Below are 23,477 nucleotides of genomic sequence, written 5' to 3' on the forward strand. Positions count from 1 at the left end.
TACTAAGTGAAATAATGTCAAATCAACAATATAGGATCTGTACCGTCTGTACTACCGTCTTACATTTTTCTGAATCAGATTCCTGCACAGTTGATAAATAAAAACTGTTAGCACAGCTGGCATCATATGGGATATCAGTAAGGCTGCGAGAAAAAAGGAACATAAACAACTCCTATCTGGACAGGCTTTGGTTAATACATATCAAAAGACAGCTTGTACTTAGAAAAGTGCCCACATTTCAGTTATGGCATTTTTAGATAGTAATTATTTGTTGTCTTCAGTATAAACATAATCAGAGAGATTATTATAAATACTTTTCATGTTAAAAAACCTGTCATCATTATAAAATGGAGTGGAAGCAGAGAAAAAAAGCAATATGAAGACAGAGGGTAAATTTCACCTAATTTTTATCATACCAACAGGTACCCGATGAGCCAAACCACAAAAAAGCACAGGAGAGATTTACAGAGTAACTTTAGGACTATTACGAGAATTTTTGATCCCCTCTCAGTTTATGACTTTTTATAATTCTCCTGTTCTCTGAAAAGCAGTGTGCCCCTCTGTAAATCATTGATAAAGAAGTTTCTTCTAAATCTGTGACAAAGCTTTAACTATTCCCTTGGGTCATGTAAAGAACTTCTGAACAGAGTTGCTGAAAAAGAGGAAGGGCTTGTTTGACAGGAGACACAGAATTATGCCATAGTTCAAAAGACTGATGAAAACCATGTGAAAAATAACTGTTTCAGAAATTAATTCTTCTGTGAATAGGTAATTGACTATGATACAGGATTTGGATTTGTTTTGTTGTTGTTTTGTTGCTGTGTTATTCCCAGTGTACAGCTGATTATTCTCTGACCTTGGGCAACTCGTATGAAGCTGAATTTGGCCTTAATCTTTCCTCATTTTACTCATTAGTATAATTATTATAATAATACCTGTCTCCTGAGAGCATTGGGTGGCTTCATCAGCTATTATTTTTGCTAATAATAATAGGAGCTCTATAAGCTAGTTTACTTTACAGAAAATGGATTTCTCAAAATAGCAGATATGACATTAATAATAAATTAAGTTCACTGGACAACTGTCTTGGGAATTATTTTTCTAGTAATACTGAAGTCAATATAACCTGCTCCTCTGTTAAGAGAGTTCGATGACATAAACCTACCAGCACAGCTATACAAGCTTGTTGTTTTCTATGTACACAATGTCAAAGAAAACATCCCTTCAGTATTAAATGCTTCTCAAATTTTAGTTAAGGGGAAGGCTAGGAATAGCCAAAGAGGGTTCAGTCAAGGATGCAACAACTACTGTTTAATTACAGCAACAGTTCCTAATTTATCACTCGTATCAGCCACAGCTTTTAGCAAATAAGACCGCTAATCAAGTCTTTAATTTTGTTCAGGGAAAGTCCTTTGGCTGTTCACTTTCTGCATTTTCTGGAAACAAATATGAATTTCAACTTGACAGGGCCTCTCCAGCTACTTTGCTGTATCTGTAAATATGCAATATTTTGCAAAGTACAAGAAAAGATAAAACAAACAACAAATGTGCTTATTTCACCAACCTTCAAAACTACTTATATTCAAAAGCAACTTTGTAAAGTTGAAATACAAGATACCCGACTTCTAAGAAATATGCACCTAGTTCTTGAAAAAGTTCCTGTAAATGAGAATGTGTGGCTACATGGATTTTTAAAGTACCTACAAATTCTCAGGAGGGTTTGCATCTCCAGATACCTTACTACGCAAAAATCATTGCCCTGTTGCATTTAGACAAAGTAACAAGACCCTAGCAGCTTAAATCATAATGCTCACAGTACAGCAGTTGCACGCAAACGTGTAAATGAGCTGAATAGAACAGGGAAAAGTGTTCACAGGATTTATGTGTGGAGCTTTAGGATGGATTAATAGAACGAAGCAGGCTCCTTGCAGACAAGAAATTGTATTGTCTCAGTTATGAGACACCTCTGTGAAGCTTTTATTACAAATTTTGTTTCAGTTCCTACTGCATATTAGGAGGAAAGCAGATTTGAACCTTAGTCTTAGGTAGCACGTTAGACAGAAAGCTAGAACACTGCAACACTATGAAAAATATTCTAGAAATTTTTAAGGGTGAAAGAATGAGAGTAACTTCTAGGTTAGGATACACATCTGTGTGGTGAAGTACTCGGGCTTTAGTTCCTAGGAGAGATTTAGATCATCTTTTTGCATTCAAGAGGGTCCAGCCGCCTAGCTATGGATAAGAGAGATTTCAAAACTGTGTCAGGCAAGGGAAGAATTGAATTTTTCCCACCATGCTCAGAAAGAAAGCCCTCGTGACTCTACCACTTCAAAAACATTCAAAACTCCAGTGTAAGCTTTAGTTTTCAAACGGCAAAACAGCATTTAAATTACATCACTAACTACCGAAAATAGCTGATACACTCTTATGCAAGCACTTGCCAGCTCTGTTTTCACACCTGCCCACACCACTTTCCCACACATTCCACAAACCTTTATGTTCTCTGCAGTGTTTCTGACATGACAAATAGCTCTGTTCCCACTCGCTCTATCACTTGTTCGAGCAGCTGTACTAACCCTTTGTTACCATAGTAAAGACTTTCCCTATACTGTGGTTTCATTCAAACACACAGAAAACATCCAACAACTACAACCACCTGCAGCATCCTCCAGAGAAGCTGGGATTTACACCTCATCCTCTCACTGCCTGCAAGGTGCTGGATAGGGGCAAAGCAGACCCCTGCAGCTTGCAGAAGAAGATGGGGTAAAAAAGGTGTTGAATCAGTAAGAAAGGAAAAGGCAGGAGACTCTAGTGGCTGTGGAAGCTTGAATTTCATGGTGGGATGAAGTATTTTATTTTAGGAAGTGAACAACACCTGCTGCATAGTTTTTGAATGCTGATGCAGTATCTGAATGTCTGTTAACAGTATCTGAATGTCTGAGAATGTCTGAGTAACAGTCCCTGAAAAAATGCCAATGAAACAAAAATACATTCAATAAAGTATTTTCTTTTAAATAAGATTAAAAAATAAACCAGCTTCAGTTTGAGGAACTGTTAACTGCCACCCAGTCTGAATATCCACAAATCCCATTCCTTCTTCTGAAGCAGTGAATCTCAGGAATAGACTTGTGATGCAACGTTAGGATTCACTTCATTCAAGTACGCAGTTTTCTGAGCCTGAGGACTAACAAAGAGCCTGGCAAAACTATTGAAAAATTCTCACAGAAAAATCAGAGTCAGGAAAAATGTCATTATGTGGCTAATAAACCAAGAACCCTATGGGAAATTACTGATACTTACGGGAACAGGGTTTACAAAACTCAAACCTAAAAGTACACAGATTCTGGCTTGGTTGTAGGGGGGAAATTCAGCATTCTTGTTTCTGTTGTTAATCTTTGCAATATTTACAGATGGCCATGGTTTGCCAGTGGATGCACAGATCCTGCAGTGGAACACTCCCAATTTTCCATTATTGGTTTCCAGCACAAAGAAGGGTGAGATTTCCAGAAGTCCTCTCCTGCCAAAAGCCCTGCGAGGCTATTTGGCTTTAACTTGTAACTTCCAAGGATCTCTAGAACCAGTAATTGAAATAAACTTCACAACACCTCTGCAAATGAAGTCAACTATGTATTGCAATAAATCAGCTGGCTTTTTACAGGGTTGTAAAGTTTCTAAACAAATATTATACAGCAACATCATACAGGAGTTTCAGATGGGATATACAGAAAATATTGTGCTAAGCATTTGCATGAATAACTGACCTGAGGCTATACTTTAGCTTAGGTTAAATGCATGAGTTCATGAATGATCATGCGTATTCAGAAGCTCAGTACTTGAGCTTATACATAACTCGGAAACAGAAGAAAATGCACTGAGACCAATGTGTCATGACATGGGATCATTTATGGATGAACTCCAGAATTTGCTTCTCCATTTTCTCCTCCAGGTATTGATTTGAACCAAATGCATTTTGGCAGAATTACAGCATAAAAGTGCTTTGTCATATTAAGTAATTGAAGTGCTGAAATGGAGTCCAAAAGACATATATTTTAACTAAATATTTCATATAATCATTGGGTTGGCAGCCTCAACTTGTGTCTCTCTGAACTTCCTACGCTTCACAAGTTGAAAATAATAGTTATACCATTGCATAAAGACATAAATAACAATCATAAACCAGACAAAGCCCTGAAGATGCATTGGCAAATGTAGGATACTTCAAACTGAAGAAATCATTTAAAAATGTTAATTTAGAATGTTTCATGTGTTTGTTGATGATGTTTGATATTGTAATGTTGCAATGAATATGTGTTGAGGTTGTGATCAGGTTAAAAACACATAAAGAAATACACAGTACAAACGTGTTTACAGAGCAAAGATAAATTGTAAGTTCATTATGAAACTAATGCTGCTATTTTCTTCAGCCTCAGAGGTCTTTCCCTTTCCCTTTCCTTTTCCTTTCCTTTCCTTTCCTTTCCTTTCCTTTCCTTTCCTTTCCTTTCCTTTCCTTTCCTTTCCTTTCCTTTCCTTTCCTTTCCTTTCCTTTCCTTTCCTTTCCTTTCCTTTCCTTTCCTTTCCTTTCCTTTCCTTTCCTTTCCTTTCCTTTCCTTTCCTTTCCTTTCCTTTCCTTTCCTTTCCTTTCCTTTCCTTTCCTTTCCTTTCCTTCTGTCCCTTCCCTTCCCCTCTCCTCTCCCTTCTCCTCTTTCCTGTCCTTTCCTGTTTTAAGACAACTTGCATTGTTATTCTTCATTCTATTTACATTCTCATTAATACCATGCCTGGCAACACTGTCATTTATATTTATCCTCAGACCAGTCCCATTAGATACTCTTACCCTACTCGTTCTGTTCCAGATAAGAAAGATTAAATGACTTGCCACCTTGTTTCTTATCCATCTTACTCTTCAGCCTCTCTTTAAGCCCAGTTCCATTGCGTGGTATTTGTCTTCTTTGGCACATTCATTATTTCTATCCCAATATATATATTATTTTAAATAATATATAAACTCATTGATATTATCTCCTTTAAATGACAAAAATCTATCATGATGAGTCATTCACTTAAGCTAAATATGAGACAAGACTTGTAAATAACGAGAATGGAAGAGAAATATACAGGTGCAGTGTTTCATAAAGGTGTTTATCTTCTTGTAGACATTAAAAGAATCACAATCTAAAATGATATTATTTTTACAGCCCTGTTGTCTAAAGCAAAACAAGTGTCATAGAATATTTCCTACGATAATGCTATGAAACTTGTACCATTATCATGTCTTCATGCATTTACACTTCAGTCTTACTGACGTTTGATTAACTTCAGCTAGTTAACATCAACTTCACTGCTATCTTATTTAGAATTATGGTTATACATATTGTAAATTTTTATTCTTTTGAGGCTATATAATAATTTCTTACTGCAAGCCCTTGAAATAAGTGATTTATAAATTTATAAAGCTATGACTATTTCCTTAACATGCCTCCCTCATATGTGTAGTCATAATATGAGAAATCCACGGTTCTTAAACTCCCATTCTATTTACTTGAACAACAGTGGGTGCAGAAGTTGCATCAGTGTTTGCAGTAGAGGCTAAGTGGCAGGAGATCAAAGCTGGCATTAGAGAAGAAAATCAGGCCTTAAGTTCCAATGCAATGTGACAGTAAGAACATTATCATCATGATGTAGATGTTAGATAGACAGGTGCTGCTGAGAACAACTATGTTGACATGCTGCTGTGTGAAGATTGTCTTCACTGAGGTTCTTTAAAATAAGATCACTAAAACCAGCATTGCTCATTACAAGGAGGAGGACACTCAGCATTTATGAAGAGTGAATTATTAGTTTTCCTCCTCTCCTCAGGATGGGATAACTAGGAAGAACTGATTGTTCACTGATGTCTCTGTAAACCAATTCAGCTCAGTAACCCTGCAGATCCTTTTCCTTTTAGACACCGTTTTTTTTGCCAGATTAGCAAATTGAATAGTCTCCCTGAGTCAGATAAGAACCTGAGATTACAGAAAGGAAGTAGAAGGACCTTGTGGTGTAGCCTGGGGACATGGGAAGGGTTGAAGAGCTGGCTGTTAAGACACTCAGATGTGCATCTTCCATGCTTAATATCAGAATACAGTTACTGGGGATACATGCTATTCTTGAGGTTATTGCCTACTTTTTTTTTTTTCATAATTCCAAGACTGCCAGTCCAACCTGATTTCTAAATGTTATATTTAAAAACAAAAGGGGATGTGGTGTGTTCGTTTGTACAAGAGAAGAGATATGTAGGAATGCAGACTATTCACATGATAAAGCCAAAGTTGTTGACACTCTCATATAGATATATAACAGTGCTAAATAAAAATCTTGTAGATATTGCTATTGTCCTTTTTAACTAATTTGGCGTGTTGATACTGTGAAACCACTAACAAAATTTGACAGAAGGACCACTTAGTGGATAAGGAATTGGCTGGATGGCTCACTCAAAGAGTGAGCTCATTGTCCAAGTGGAGATCAGTGATGAACACCGTTCCTCAAGGGTCGGTATTAGGACCGCTGTTGTTTAACGTCTTTGTTGGTGACACTGACAATGGGACTGAGTGAACCCTCAGCAAGCTTGCCAGTGACACCAAGCTGTGTAGTGTGATCAACACACAAGAGGGAGGGGATGCCATCCAGAAAGACCTTGACAGGCTTGAAAGGTGTGCCCATGTGAACATCATGAAGTTCAATAAGGCCATGTGCAAGATCCTACACATGGGTCAGGGTAATCCCAAGCACAAATACAGGCTGGGTGGATAGTAGCCCTGGGAAGAAGGACTTCGGGTTGATGAGAAGCTCAATATGACCTGGCAATGTGCACTCACAGACCAGAAAGGCAAATGTATCAAAATGTATGGGTTGCATCAAAAGAAGCATGACTAGTAGGTTGAGGGAGTTCTCCCCCTCTGCTCTGCTCTCACGAGAACCCACCTGGGGTCCTGTGTCCAGCTCTGTGGGCCCCAACATAAAAAGGACATGGACCTGTTGGACTAAGTCCATAGGAGGGCCATAAAGATGATCAGAGGGCTGTAAGACCTCTTCTATGAAAACAGGCTGAGAGAGTTGGGGTTGTTCAGCCTGGAGAAGGCTCTGGGTAGACCTTATTGCAGCCTTCCAGTATCTAAAGGGGACCTACATGAAAGTTGGAGAGGGACTTTTTACAAAGGCATGTAGTGATAGTATAAGGGGTAATGGCTTTAAACTGAAAGAGGGTAGATTTAGGTTAGATATATGGAAGGAATTCATCATCATGAGGAGAGGCACTGGTACAGGTTACCCAGAGAAGTTATGGATGCCCCATCCCTGGCAGTGTTCAGGGCCAGGCTGGATGGGGCTTTGAGCAACCTGGTCTAGTGGAAGATGTCCCTGTCCACGGTAGGAACTAAATAATCTTTAAGGTCTGTTCCAACCCAAACTATTCTATGATTCTATGATAAAACATGCCCAATATCACCTCCTCCCATTAAAAAAACACCCACAAACAAAAATTATAATCTGCATTACAGTGATCCATTAAAAAGCCACAGCTGAAAAAAAGTGAATATACAAATAACAATTTCACTGAGAAGAATTTCAATTTAATTACTTGCATTGGCCCATATTTCTTATTGTCCCAAAATAAGTGAGCACAAAACACTGTCAGTTTGCCAGTTTAATGTTTCAAACTCAGTCAAGAAGACCATCTAAGCTAAATTAAATCATTGTGCACTTTGCCATACTCTTTGAATAAAATCCAGTCTGCTTTGATCACAGTAAAACCAGTGATCAACTTGAAACCACACCTATACCAGGGATTATTGATCTCATATTTCAGGTCCTTCTTCTAGTGTTATAATTTGAAAGAGAAGTAAGCAGTAGGCAAGTGACTGACTCCTTAAACCAACTGGGCTTCTCCTGGCAGTGATGACAATGAGACAGACTTGGTACTGTATTAGCTGCCACAGAACAATTTGTCTTCCAGTCCATGGCCTTTCGAAGGTAATGGGAAGAATTAGTTTCCTTCTTGTATCTCTCTCTTATTAACATAGTTATCCAGCATGTTACTTGGCTTGAGCAATAGATTTCTTAGCATAAAAATAAATTTACTGCTTAGCATCCTGAAGAAGCAGCTTTGTGTGCAGAGACATCCATAAATGGAGTAAATGTGGCCTGTGGCTGTTTGCAATACCTTTATCTGATGTCTCTGGCAGCAGTAAGCAATTTTACCTATTTTCTTCTGCCAGAATTTGTAGTAAGGTGATGCACTTTGTATATTCATTATGAGATCTAACTGTAATCTATATATTTAATCAAGTTGCTTTAATAAAAAATGCACTTTGATTTCCTTTATAAACTGTATTCACTTTTTGTAATATTGGACTACAACCTATTATAATTTGGAAAAAATAAATTAAACTTCAGTGTAGTAATTACTTAAAATATGTTAACATTTAGGACAGAGCACACAAATATTCAAGAGTCCTTTCTAACATATAACTCCTAACAAGTGGCAGGAAGAAGTAAAGATGGAATTACTGTTACATTTCTTCCCTATTTTTAATTTGTATAATAATGGATATGCCATTAAGCTTTCTTTACTTTAAACAATTTCTTTCATTTTCACCTTTACAAAAACCACCAAAAATTTAATTCTACGATATTAAGCATCAGTCGTTCATTACAGAAAGGGTCAGGAAAGAGCAAAACCACTCAAGTAAGGAGCCATAGATACAAAGGATCAAAGTTCAAGATTTGGGAAGACCTAAAAGACATTTATGACCTCTAGATCCCTGATTTAAAAATATACTCTTGCTTTTATTTCAATTTCAGATCTTAAGAAAAAAATATACACAGGCATTTGGTGGAACTGTTTGATTTACATATTGGAGGAGTAATTATACTTGATAAAAGGAAAATAACATATCCTTAGTCTATTTAATATCTTCAGTATTTTTGTTGTTGTTGTTGTTTTTTCTAATATGAATACAACTCAAATGCTGCAGACGATCCCTTAAAAGTTCAGCACCCCATCAATCAGGAGGAGCTGAGCCTCTAAAACCAAACCAGCATTAGCTTACTAGTTGAAGTATAAAATCAACAGCATTTTTCAGCCTCCCTTACACAGCCCACAGCTTCTACGCAGCCTATGGAAGCCTACAGCAGGCCTCTACCAATCTTCCTCTGCAGATCACAGGTGCAGCCTCCTTCAGGAACAAAGCACATGATACACTTTATGGTTGATGAGTGATGTCTATTTCTCAGCCTGTTCTCAGAGTATGGTATTACCTACCATATGGACACAGCATTCATAAATGAGGTTTCCAGGAAGTCATCTGAAGTCAGAATAGAAACGGATTTGCTAAGTAGCAAAGCTGCTGATTGATAGGTGGAAGACTTGAAAGTGATGGCTGTATGAAAGTAGAAACCTGTATGATCATTCTCTAAGTATTTATGGCAGCATGAAAGTGTCCTGTTTTCTCTCATTGGTGTAGACATTTTAAAAGCAAACATATCTATAATGATACTTTTTCCTAGTTTTTCCTAGTTTTCCTGGAACTTCTGTCCAAAGTTTGTGCCTGTCAGCTATTGTGTACATGCTCCTGCTCTGTCTATTTTTATTGGAAAACTCATCCACCTTTCTTCACAAATCACCAAAAAAGCCACTTTTTATGGCTTCCCATCTTTAAGCTCTTACTTAGAGACACATAGGGTCTGAGGGGAGCATTCAGCATAAAAATTTTCCCATGGAAATATAACTATTTTTCAAGTTGGTTTGTTTGTTTGTTTTTGGTTTTTGTTTTTCAGTAAATAGAGAAAGACAGACTTATGTGGGGAGTAATTAGGAGTAGGAATTGAACACTGGGGTCTTCAGTTGCCCTTTGCAACAGCCTTTCTCTCAGGAGTGAGAGCAAGATATTTTGACAGTGATGGAGTATGAGGGAAGAGGATCATGTAAGTCATGTTCTGTGAATGTAGGCACGTACATGGTGGGCAAGGGAAAAAGGAAGGAGCCACTGGAAATAGCGGATTTCCTCTCTGGTGGCTATAAAGGTAGCTTCATACCAGCTGAGAGTTAGATTTCCAGAATGATCATTTATGACCATCTGTACTTCTAAGCATACAGAGATCACTTTTTAAAAATTTTTGTCTTAAAAAACTCTAAACTTCCAGTAGTTTATTTGAGCAGTTAAAGGTAACTTGTGCATACTGGAAATGCTGAACTTAAAATTAAAAAAAAATCTCTTTTTTGAACTCACATTGTATAACGTATTATAGGGAAAGTAATTTCTTTCCACGGTTAAGAAAAACAGAACATGTCTGTTGTCACCTATAAATGTTTACACTGGACTGTTTTTTCCCCACCTGTGAGGCCATCAGGAGCAATTAGCAGTTATTAATTGATCAATAGTTCACAACTGGCTTCAGCTAAAGGCTTAATCTTTGAGTAACAGGGCCACAATTTTCAAGAAGGTAACCACAGATCTAGCATTCAATGGTATCCATCATTCCAAAAAGACATTAACAACAGATCATTGTATAGCACAGGCTGAAAATCTCTGACCATGAAAATACATAAATCCAAAAGTCTGCTTTTTCTTAGCCACACAGCTAATACCATTATTATGGTTGAATCCACGGGCTGCCATTACTCCATACTTCTTTTGTTTATTACCATTTTTTTTGAGTTTTAAAGATTTTGGTGAAAGGACCTTACCCGTGCCTTTTGCTCCATCTCCATCATCAATCTTTCATGTTGCTCCGCTATTGCCAGTGTTGCAGAATGGACTTTCTGATAAATCATTTCTCCTTCTCGTGTCTGAAAGGTGAACAGCCCTTCTCCTGTGTCACACATCCTGCAGGGAGATGTAAACAGAATGGGAGGCCTGTGTAATTTTTATCTAACTGTTATAAAAAGTGCACACCTTGCAGTAGAAAATGCTGACTTTTGTAGTTAAACTCTGAGATTCTGAACATTTGCAGTTATTTTTGCCAGAAAGGGAAGACATATTCTGAGAGATGTGCAAAACTTCATGAACATTTAAATTCAGTTTTAATCATATTCTGGACAGCGAAAGAGAAGTTTTATCATAGAGTAAAAGCTTGAGGTAATACAGTCAGTTATTTATGACATTGTTTCAAATGTCTGCACTGTAGTAGGAGGTAAATTTAATTCTCCTAACCAATTGATGCCAGAAGTACATAGCAAATCACAAGTTTGAAAAGCTGACATTTTTAGAGAACATTGACCAATTAAAGATGCTGTTATGGTTAATCACTACAAAGAAGTTGCATATTGTTGTTGTATATTTATGTGAGGCAGTGTCTAAAGCTATCTTGACAATTACAAAGCCATTCAGTCTATTTGACAACAGGAACAGGAATTCTATAGTCTAAGATTATTGAAAGAAAAACCCAGAATGAAATTTGCTTTCTTCTTTTGAGAGAGCAACTGCTGTTATCTTGTCACAGCACTATTCTGAGGAAGAAGAGTGGTGCATGGTAAATACAATGACATAAAGGGCTAGGAAATATAGCAAATGTGAATGGGCAACAATATTAGATTATTGAGTAACTGTTGTTTCGAGGAGATACACTGTGTTAAACAGTGGTGCAATTCAACATATTTATATTAGTAGTTCCATTACATTATCAGTGTCCGATTTTTGTGTATTTATAGAATTCTTGCAATTTTAAATGGAATTTAAAAATTCTTTTTATTTGATCTGATACTTCCTGTAGAGAATTTCAGTTTTCTGTGATTGAAAATTTTTGACCTGAGTCACTCATGCATAACATCCTTCAACAACAGAAAGGTTTTGATTTGCCTTAAAATACCAGATTCCTTCAATGTTTTGGTTCTTTACATTATTTTTAACGGTATTTTTTAATATCCCAGCATGTTCAGCATGGTCTCAGAAAGCCCAAGGCATACAGAATTACAAAGCATTTTAGCAAAATGTGTCCCAAACAGTCTAACATTGCAACAGGTTTTAAAATATCGATATCTTTAGAATTTGCATCCCAGATTCTTTATGATTATTCATATGCTAAATTTTATACAATATTTTCCCATCAAATTAACATCTCTATATATATTGTTTTAGTTGAATAATCATTTAAATATGTCTCTTGATATATTACATGCATGCACACACACACATACTATTATATTACAGCTTTTTGAAAATGGAATAATTTATTTCATGGGACATCTTTTTGTCAAATTAGAATACAGCTTCCTACACAATTTTATTTCAAAACTTATTTGAGCAGGACCACTTTGCTATATAAGAGACTACTGAGAGTTCAGCAGATGCTTTTGATTGCAAGGCTGACCAGTGAAAATAAAATCATGTTAACACTTAGAAAATCTTTGCTTGTTCACTGGAGAAAACATGCTTTCATAAGCCTCCACTAAAGAACTTATGTATGGCTGTGTTTGGGAAGAACAGAAAGTGTTGGAGGCAGAAACAGATAAATTAGAGGTGCTGGAAAATACCTGGTGAAAATACTTAGCAATGATTAATTGAGGTTCTGAAAGGAAAGTCATAGTCTTAAGAATAGATGACGCATGATATTATACTTATGGGTATTACTCATAATTCTGAAATAAAAATAGTCTTCTCCATCCCAAGATGTGAAGAAGATACAATCCACCTTGTAGACAGGTAATATTTGATCACTATGGATGTGATGTGATGACTAATAGATTAAAAAAAAAAAAAAGCTTTTGTGTTAAATTCCAATGGAGATCAAGATCTCTGCTATAAACATTTAGGATATTTTATATCCTTAGCCACAATCCTCCAAAGAGCTTCTGGTAAAAATAAAATGTCTCCAGAGTTTTGCGACATTATGGCAACAGCTTTTCAGATCCCTCAGGGCATCATATAGCTGGTACTCTGCTTTTGTGCAAAGAGATCTTAATAAAATTCAAGCAGCGTGAAATGGAAAGTCTGGAAAAAATGATGAGGTTTCAGAAACTGAAGCAAAATATGATCTTTTTGTTGGTTTCAGAGGATGAAAAATCCTACAGGGACAAAAACAAGGAAGCAGGCAATGTGGCGTGATTAAGATTCAATAGTTAAACCACTTGTTTTGACCAAGAAGAATGTAACCACCATGGCTGCTGATGGGGTCGGGGTCTGTATCACCTGTGTGACCCCAGGTGAAGGCAGCGGTGGGGGCCGCGGCACTGCCCTGGCACCTCACCCTCTGCATAGGACGGTGCTGTGGGGCCCAGCTTCCCAACCTCAATGGGTGACTGCGGCAGATGTGTCACCCAAACCTTGGAAAGGCATTGATGGCAGCTTCCCTGTGTCTGGATTGTGGGCTTCCCCATCTAACAACAGGTGATATGCACATGCATACAACCACTCAAAACTGAAGGTTTAGGAGAATTATGGGCATCATCTTTTAAAGTGAATTCCCGTAACTCGCTTTGAAGTCTAGCGGGACTTATATAGGTCCTTCAAATGAAGCAATTGTTACAGGGCACATCTGAGCTCTGTAAAAGCAAAAATTGTTAAAACTTACTTTCTTCCACCTAAATGTGTTATTAATAATCTCTCTACCAAGGAGGTGAATCCCTTTGTCAGCTCCTCAGGATGTTATTGCTTTACTCAGATGAAAATCTGAATTTAGACATTCTCCCTCTCCCTCTCCCTCTCCCTCTCCCTCTCCCTCTCCCTCTCCCTCTCCCTCTCCCTCTCCCTCTCCCTCTCCCTCTCCCTCTCCCTCTCCCTCTCCCTCTCCCTCTCCTCTCCTCTCCTCTCCTCTCCTCTCCTCTCCTCCTCTCCATCTTCTCCACTTTCAGCTTTTGTTACTATGAATTATATTTTTAAATCAATCAAATAATTGCTGCTTGCAACTTTACTCAAAACTTTTAAATAACTCCATGTTTTCTACCAAAAAATTGCCTTTTCCAAAGCATATATCAAAACTTGTTATAATTACTACTTTTTGCTTTTCTGCAAAAATGTTTCCTACATTTTTTATGCTTAATAAAAAAAACCCTTGATTATAATTATATGTTAATTTAATAACACCTTCACAACTTTTACATTTTCTAGAATAACTTTAAAGACAGAAGAAAGGTGTGGGCCTCTTCTTTTCCTAATACTCTTACAGTTATGCACTGCAGTGCAGTCAACTCAGTATGCCCTTCAATGTCAAAAAATGTCACTCATATTGTATACTTTTTTTGATGAGAGACTTAACACTTTGCAGATGCTTGAAAAATGCTGATGTTAGCTTTGCTATTTCAGTGTTTTTCAACTTTAAAACAGGAATGTCATTAACCTGTGCTTTAGGATATTTAAGGATTCAATGAATTACAATGCATGAAGTGCTTTGACTGAAATCGGAAAATGCTTTTTTCCCCCTGTATTATAACAGAATGATATAACAGGGCAGATAATGAAACCAGTACATAAATGTTGTTGAATATCATTGTCAATTTTTTACTTCTTAAAATGCTGCCACAACCTTTCACAACCACCATTGTTAGTAGACCTGGATCAAGAGCTGGGAGAAGGAATAAGAAGGTGAGAATGAAGCTTGTGGCCCAGCACAAACTGCATTCAGAGATCAGCAGTGAACGGTTTTGCTTTTACTCAAAGGTAAGGCTTTTTTCAAAAGGGCATCTGCTCAAGTCAAAGATATTTTATGACCAGTATTTCCAGATTTTGTTCAACATTTCTCAAATTCACACAATGGTTTCCAATTGCCTCTGCTCACTAAAGTAAATTCAGTATTTTACAGCAGAATAAGTACTATATTTTAACCTTGTAGAATTCCCTTTAAAAAGGAAACCTTATTGACCTGACTGCCATTTACAAATGGCATTTTGTCCCAAATAGAGGTTCATGCTCTCATGTTGTGGTTGAAATATTTAAATAGTTGAACAGCGCAGTATTCAGCAACTGCATTACAGGACAAGAATTTGACATCTCAGCTTCATTTTACAGTTTTGGTTAAGGGTAAAATGTATTTTCACAATTATGAAGGTTGTCTGAAAACTGAGATGCTCAGAAATATTTTTTTTGCCATAAGTCCTTTTTTTGAAACAAAGGATAAATGACAACTCTAGCTAGAAGAATTTTAGTTCTTCATATATCTAAACGTATTTTTAAAAAGATTTTTTACCCACAAATAATTTAACTTTAAATAAATAATGGCTGATGTGTAAATTCATTACTCAAAAGTATATGAACTACATAAAATTAACAAAAGTTAAATATTCTCAAATAGCCACTGAGAAAATATCATAAGACCCTTTTACAATTAATAACTGATTACTATTAATAATTGTAGCTATTAATAACTGATACATCACAGATAACTTCTACCATAGTTTAGCATTTCTAGTTCTTTAAATAAAAATAGATTTTAAGTTTTTAAATGAGAACACATCATTAATATGTATTGTCCAGTAATCAAAGTGCTAATAGTTATCAGTACTAAACTGGATGTAATTGCTGTTGCATAGTCTACACTTATTGTGAAAAAGTGTTTTACTTAGACACTTCGGGGCCCAGAGATGAAGTTAACTAGTGCTTATTTCCTGTATTCTGAAGAAGCTGCCACATAAGGGACCACACCTCTAACTCTCACAAGATGAATACTAAATAAAATATGGCCTTTCTTTCAAGCCTTAAAGTTGTGGCTGTCACTCAGGAAAGAACTAATTAGTATGCAATATTTAACTCTGAACTGAGACACTTATTTCTTGTCTTGTTACAGCTTTGATTTTCTAAAAAGTGGTAGAAACTAGCAATTTTACCTCCAATTTACTTAGATTAGCAGAGAAGACAACAAACGCTATCTCTCTTGCAGTTATCTAACTTTTGTTCTTTCCTTGCTTGTTGTTATCTCTACTTGAGCTAAGCCATTTTGACAGAAATCCTATTTGTTCTTCATGTGCAAGGATGTTACACACAGCGTACACTAAAGACAGGCTAGCTAACCAGTAACCTCACTACAAAATGAATGTAAAACTCCCCTGAGGGTCCAAATTCTTTGCTCATTCCAGCCTTCAACACATGCTAGCTTACTTCCTCCCACAGTTGTTCTTTTTTGATGAAATGAAAAAACCAGCAAGGGAAGCAAGTAAACTTTTTGTGGCAGGGGCATATTTCACTAAAAAGCTCCCTTTATACCTTATCAGAACAACTGTAAAATAAACTATGTAATTTTTGTATAAAATTGTAAGTTATGTTGTATGTTGAAAGGACAGAGAAAGAGAGGAAAAAATAAGAAAACGTTGATAAAAATCCTAAGTTACAATAAAGCAGGCAAAAAAAGGATACATTTGGTGGAGGAATCAATAAGTAAAAAGACAACTACATAAATATGATATATATGGGACCTAGGAAAAGTCTATGTGTGAAACAGAGACAAGACAATTAATGGCAAACGTGCCCAAAGTGTAACTAATTCAGGTGAAGACCTTTGACAGCAGACATGGCTAGAAAGTCCTAAAATTGGGACAAGGTTGGTAAATGAGGGGAAAATGTCCTATGAAAAATCTGTGAAAGAGAAACCAAGATCACCCATATGAAGCAAAGTGATGAGGGGCAACAACCAGAACAAGTAGACACAGACTCAAGTGTGGCCTGTTATTAATTCCTTACACGAATAATGAATTAGATTGGCATGCTTTGCTGTCAGCATTTCTGAATTTTATCTGGAATGCCAAACTGGTATCCTGGCAACTTTATGATCTGAGAAGAAAATCATTAAAATTATATAATATATGGGGTATCTGCCTGCCCTCCTTAATGATGGTTGCTTACTGGCAAGAATATACAACACAAAAAAAGTAGTTATGCATGATATTTGCTAATTGCTGGCTATAGGCATTCCTCCATAATGTTTATTGTCATGTTGTTCCACTTCAGGTGACGTGGTTACATTTCCACTGTTCTCGCACATGCTCATGTGATATAGATATAGGCGTTTAATCTTTAATTGGCTTTCTTTCATGTGGAATCTCCTTGAATTTGGCCTGAGTTAATCCAGAAAACATGGAGTATTACCACACCTCTGATACGGCTCGGTAACTTAAATATGGAGCTTAGCCCTGAAGATTTGTTCAAGGTCAGTTCTTGTATTTCTTATGTCATCCTCAGTGTTTTCGATTAAAAGAACTAAAGGATCCTTCATGCCATCAAAGCAGTGTTCCTACTAAGACCACCTACGGTAGCATTTTACAGTTCTGATTTAGAAAATGCCCAGAGATAGAGCAGAAATGAGTGATGATGATTTGTTTGCAGGTAGCTGGGATGCCAACAATCAGAGGAGTCCAGCAGTTCTTCTCCATTATTTCCTAGAGGACCTTAGTACTTTGCAAGTGATACGTGCACATCTTTTTAAGATATTATATGCAGTCATGGTAGCAAAATCTCATGTGCTAGTCTGATCGATACACTGTTACACCGATACACTTTGTGAACAAAGCTGCAGTACCCTCCAAATTTTCCCTCTAAAAGGGAGTCTTTTTGTGCGAATAGTGTTTTTTCATGATAAGATTATTTCTTTTTCTGTCTAAACTAAAAAGTCATTTAAGTGGTATAATATAATATAAACAAAAATTTGCTCATGAAAACATGGTTCTATTTGTTTTGTCAGATGGGAGAGATTTCTATACAGTTCTAGTGGTACTTATGCCTCTCGGGATTTTTTTCTTCTCATTGTCAGTGCTGCCTCTACAATTGTTGTCCCTGTGCTGCTCTCTGTGACAGCACATTCAGACTAGTGGGGCATATATTTCACACTGTTAAAGCTACATGGACAGTAACCCACCACTGCTTGTCAGATGCTTTCCACTTTTTGCTTAATGGAAGTGCAGAAACAGGCTGTATCTTCCTCTGGATTATATCAATGATTATCCACTAGCACTGTAGTTCTCTAATTTATTTCCACTGGGTTTATTCCTGACCATAATTAGACAAGGCTGAAAAAATTGTATTTTAGCTTTTTTTCCCCAGGCTTTTGTTTTGATAAGGAGGAGGATTCTGTTTTGGACTTGTTTCAGATTGCTTTTATTTGGTTGTTACCAGGCTTTCCCATCTATTCTCATTAAAATGTTGTAATTTTTATTAATTACTTTGATATATCAGAATAAATATAACTAGTGCTGAAGAGTTAAAGATAGTAACTCATTCTTGATGCTAGTTATAGTAGAAAAAGCAGAAAAGCTGACTTTATAATAAAGTCATGCATAAAAGGTAGAACGTGGAGATTGACATGTAATTATAAAATATATCTTTATGTAATGGTGAACAAGCTGTGCAGAGGCTCTGTTTTCTAATTCCTAGACCCTAGAAACTAAGCTATAATCAATAAAGAAGTGATATTTTAGATTTAAAGAACTTGAATCCCAAATACTTTAATATAACTACATTTTTTGTCTTCCTGCTTATAGACTAGTTTAATAAAACACGACCTAGACATTTTAATGGGGAAGACTGAACTGTGCTGTTAGTACTTTATCAACTCTGAGTAGAAGGATTCTACACTGCAAATGCAAATTACCCTCTTGTGTCAGTATTCATTTCACATTATTTAAGAAAACTGTGTTGGTAATTATGGCATATGTATATACAAAACAACCTACTTTATGGGACTTTTGAACTCTAAACATTTTCTGTGAAAAAAAAAATATTACACAAAAAGGGAATTTAGAAAAAATAAAGACAGGATAATGAAACCCATCGCTGACATGTCCTTAAATACACAAGACATTTGCATTTTTGACAATTTAAGTACTAGAATAAACATGAAAGTGTTGTTATATAATTAGTTCTGTTAGTTTGTAAAGCTCAGGTCCTGTTGATAATGATGAAATACTATTTAACAATGTCTTGAGTAAGTATCTATTCTTACCAACTCTGTGAAAGATAAACCAATAACTCATATATTACTATTATCATTTTAGCACAGAAGCAGCCATTACGGTTGGCTGTACAGCAAACAGATCAACGAAAAACATTGGCCTGAGAAAACCAGAGATTGCAAAGAATACATACAGCTAATTTTTTTTTTTTTTTTTTTTTTTTTAATTAAGTCTTTTCAGTTACCATTATTTGGCTGTCTTTCTTTTGTCTCACTTTTGAATGAGTGGGATATAGCTTCCAAGTCCTGGAAGCTGAGATCGTATTCAAATACAGATAGTTGCTAAGAGCTGTTATTCCCTGATGAAGACAAACACATCCCATAACAATATTACTAAGTTCCTCTCAGTGTCTTTAGTAGCAGAACACAAGTGAAACAGCATGAATAACATTGACTTTGACAAATACAAAAATGTTAGATATAAAACCCAAATAAGGACATTACTGGTCAAAATAAATGATAGTGTAATAATAGAGGAGCCCTTTGGCAGCAAATCACTACTTGGTATGAATACATCAGAAGCAGTAAAACTTAGTGGCCCAGAATTTTTATTTTCATCTTATTTTCATTTTGGAGCCATAAAGTCACTATTACGTTTGGGACTACTCCTTGTACAGGGTGTTGAGGATGGACATTCTTTCAGATGATAATTGCTAGAGCCTGAATTAATTCTGAACTTACTCAATCCTCTCTCAGGAAGTAAGGAGATTTGTAAGGAGGAGCCATCTGTTAATTAACAGGCGTTAGTACAGTAACAGCCAGAACTTATTTGCATGCATATAATTGTCCATTTTACTTCATTTTTGAGGAACTTCGGGTATGCAGAAGCTATGGCAGTGGACACAATTGTAGGGGTGCCAACAATAATTGGAGTAACTGATCATGGTCAACAGAAAAGTTAAAATAAAAAGAATTGGTACAAAACAGTTTTGCTTCTCCACATCCCAACAAATATAATATTAAGAACTTAACATAGGACCACATTTGAAATGATCTCCAAGAGTATTTGTCCTGTAACACCTTGAAAACCTCTTATCTATGCATTGCATGGTATTAGAAATGCAGTTAGCATGTGAAACAGATATTTCCTACATTTTTATCAAAGTAGATCCACTTAAGGAGAGGAAGGAAAAATTCTGGAGGGCTGAACAGGAATGAACTAATGCAATTAAAATTTTTGGTGGATGAATAATAGCAAGACAATAGAAGTAAAAATTATTAAGGAACTAATACAGAGCCAGATTTAGAACCACAGAACCAGGAAAAAAAAAGAGCAAATTACTCACCCTTAATTATAATGTGTATTCAAAACATAAGTTTTCCCAGTTTATGGAAAATTAATGTTGCATTCTCTCATTTCAAAAGTGGGGCATGCAAGGTGTGAAGAAATGTGGAGGAAAACACACTGACACCCTATGCTGAGCTTTTTGAGTTTTGACTACTTCAAAATAAGGTATTTCAAGTGTATGTGCCATCCTCTTCTCTTTTAAATGCACCATCAATAATGGTTTGGGTCACTTGAAGCTTTTATGGTCAGCAATTCTCTGGAACTTTCAGTACACTGTGATTTTGTCATGATGGGCATTTAAACACTGCTGTCTTCTTTCAGTGTCACTCTCTCCATCTTCAAGGTATGAGAGCTACCGCTTTGACCATGGTGGCCACAGAGGAATTTTCAGAAAGTCGTATGCAAATACTATGGGCATGCAGGTTTGGTTTAGAGGCACTCACCATGCTATGTATATAGATTATGAGTAATTAGCATATGCTAAAGATACCCAAGGACTCATCAGCACTACCCTCAAAACTGGCAGGTTGTCAGCTCCAGTTTAGGAGCAGCCTGCCACAGCAGCAACCCCTGAGTGAGGCAAAAGCACCAGGGATGAAACAAAGCAGAGATTTGATTTTTTTTAAAAAAAAGATCTGTTTCTCAGATGCTGACAGTTAAGAGCTGAAGTCTTAGCTGAAGGCCACATTTCTCATTTGAACTTTAACTAGACATGTATACAATCAGTCAGATAATGTCTTGGGTAGTAAACTGGACATGCAAAAAAACCACAACATCAAAAAATAATTACAGAAAATGTACAGGTCCCACCACAAGTATAAAAAAAAACATTGAACTTCTAACAACTTCCCATATGTGGTATTTAGTTTAGAGAGGAAATATGAATTCCCTTCCACTTGTTTTAACTTTTTGTCTTTGATATAAGCCAGGCAGAAGTGAAGTAGACAGATTTTTCCTATTATCTCAATTGCAAACAGCAGCAATTCTGTTATGGATCAAAGAACTCACACTGCATTCACCTGGCATTTCTGATTCCAACTTTGATTGTGTATATACTATCCCTGTGTTAGTGCTTCCAGCAGTGGGGAAACTCTCCGTAAAGATTTCTCATTAGCCTGATAGCTAAAATCAATTGTAGTTTGTGTTCAGGTAAGTATTATAACAAATTGATGAGGGCCTGAGAACCCTCAGAATTTTTTTGGTGAAATTTTATTATATAAAAGCACACTCCTTTCAATCACACAAGTGAGTGGCAAGGAAAAGGTACAAGTGGATTGAACAAGTGGAAAAAAAACAAACCAAAGGCACACAAAAAAGGAGAGTCTTGCAAAAGAAAATCATCAAAAAGAATTACATATATCAAATAATTCAGAAAAAGGACAGAAAAAGTATAGAAAAAGATGAAAAATAAGCAGAAAGCAGTGTTTACAGTTTACAGGTACATACTTGGGTTCCCCACATATTTTCTTATAGTATCTGATGTATCATCTTTCTAAAACTTCATGGGATGCAATGTGTATTTCGACCTCTGCAATGCAACCAGTTGCATTGATTAGGTTCTCTTAGCTGAATATCTATGAGTCCTATATGAAACTACTGATGCTGTACTGGATAAAGACAAGGTTTCTGCTATTTTTAGGGAGGATTTTGCTTCAAACAAAAGGATTTAAGTAAGAATGGCAAGAACAGTGGCCATTGTGTGTATGTGCCACCATCTATTCTGTGCAAATATTTCTTCAGACCAGCTTTCTGCATGTCATGAGATGCTGCTAATTGACAAGAAATGCACCTTGAGTGGAAAAAAGAAAGGCTGCAAAACAAATTTGGTATAGTAGAAGCTAAAAGTATGAAATGCATCTTCTCTAATGCACAAATTTTTTAAGCACAGCATGCCTGCTGTCTTCCCAGGTAATTTGGGGTATTGTTAGAAAGCAAAATGAAAAAAGCAATTGTCCTTTGCTGTGAAGAAACACTAACAAGCTGATTTTACACTGGGGCGTACTCATCTATTTAATTATTTCAGAGTTTAGGTTTCTACTGTTCTAAACTGTCTTAGTAATATTTTTATAAGAAATCTATAATAGCCATAGAACTGCTGTGAACACTGGAATGTGTCAGTCCCTTCTGCCCATGATAAAAAACATGAACTATAGATGCAATACTTACTGGCTTCATCAAACATTTATATATAGTTCACCAAAAAAAGAAGCATTATACGCAGCAGAAGAGAAAGGGTACAAAACCTTTATGTGCTGAATGATATATAATGGATATTCATAGCTCTTATGAAGCAAAAGGAGACCGTGCCTTCCCTGGACATTTACACATAATAGCCTGGGCATGTTTGTGGCTATTTCATATATGCCATTAAAATAATTTCAAGTATCCTGGGTAACATTTAAAAAATCTTTTGAAGTATTCCCCCATTTTCTCACTCTGGAACATTCATATTACAGGGATCTTTCATATCATAGACAGAATATTAGTCTCAAGATAAATGCTAATATACATTTCTATTTCTGTGTATTACTAGTTCTGCTCTAATTTCTCTGATGGTTCTTTTTACCAGCTATTTGACACTACTTCCACATGCACTGAATTCTTTCTTCTTGGCTGCCCTCCATTTCATCTGCACTTCTAAGGCCGAGAGCTAATCATACTGTTTTTTTTCTTTTTTTCTTTCTTAGAAATTGGTCCAACGGGGCTTAAAGAAGCCTCCCATAAAAAGGGAAAGTACCCGTGAAATGAAATATTTGAGATGGTGGTGTCAAAATCTGACAATGGCAAGCACTTTTCCTGGCCAACTTCTTGCTACTTTTTGCTCCGGTCTTCCACACTTTCTGATTAAATGTTGTTCCTAAAATGCAACATATATTCCAAATGCTGTTACAGTTTCATCAGCAAACCAGCTACCTTTTGCTTTTACTCAAAAGTCCCTCCCTATCTATTTCTGTCTCACTAGCCCATGTATTTCATCACCACATTCCTATCTCCTCTTATTCCATGTTCTTACCCCATTCTGTCCACCCCCCTCAAAGCCTCCCTCCTATTTTCAATAATCCCTTGACTTTCGTTTAGTCCCAGCAAGCCAGTCCACTTGCTCTCCAATGTGTATGCAAAACAGCTTTAGCACAGTCCTTTCGAGACCAGTGATGGTTCACACTGCTGCTGTCACTCTTTATTCTCTGGTGGCAGTGACAGTACACTTAGATAAGTAACTCACCAGAAATATAAGTGATCCAACCTGTTCTTCAAAAAAATAAGTTAGGTGCCTTCGGTCATC

The 23,477-nt window shown here is 36.4% G+C and overlaps 1 protein-coding gene across 2 annotated transcripts in view; it reads right to left on the reverse strand.

Moving 5' to 3' along the window:
• Nucleotides 1-23,477, reverse strand: part of DOK6 (docking protein 6) — a 257,151-nt gene that overhangs the window by 61,695 nt on the left and 171,979 nt on the right. For both annotated transcript variants that reach the window (XM_065053042.1, XM_065053043.1), the window contains exon 6: nt 10,724-10,862. In XM_065053042.1, the coding sequence (XP_064909114.1) occupies nt 10,724-10,862 (139 nt within the window). The remainder of the gene's footprint in view (nt 1-10,723; nt 10,863-23,477) is intronic.

The sequence above is a fragment of the Columba livia genome, chromosome 2, assembly GCF_036013475.1.
Source record: "Columba livia isolate bColLiv1 breed racing homer chromosome 2, bColLiv1.pat.W.v2, whole genome shotgun sequence".
NCBI lineage: Eukaryota > Metazoa > Chordata > Aves > Columbiformes > Columbidae > Columba > Columba livia.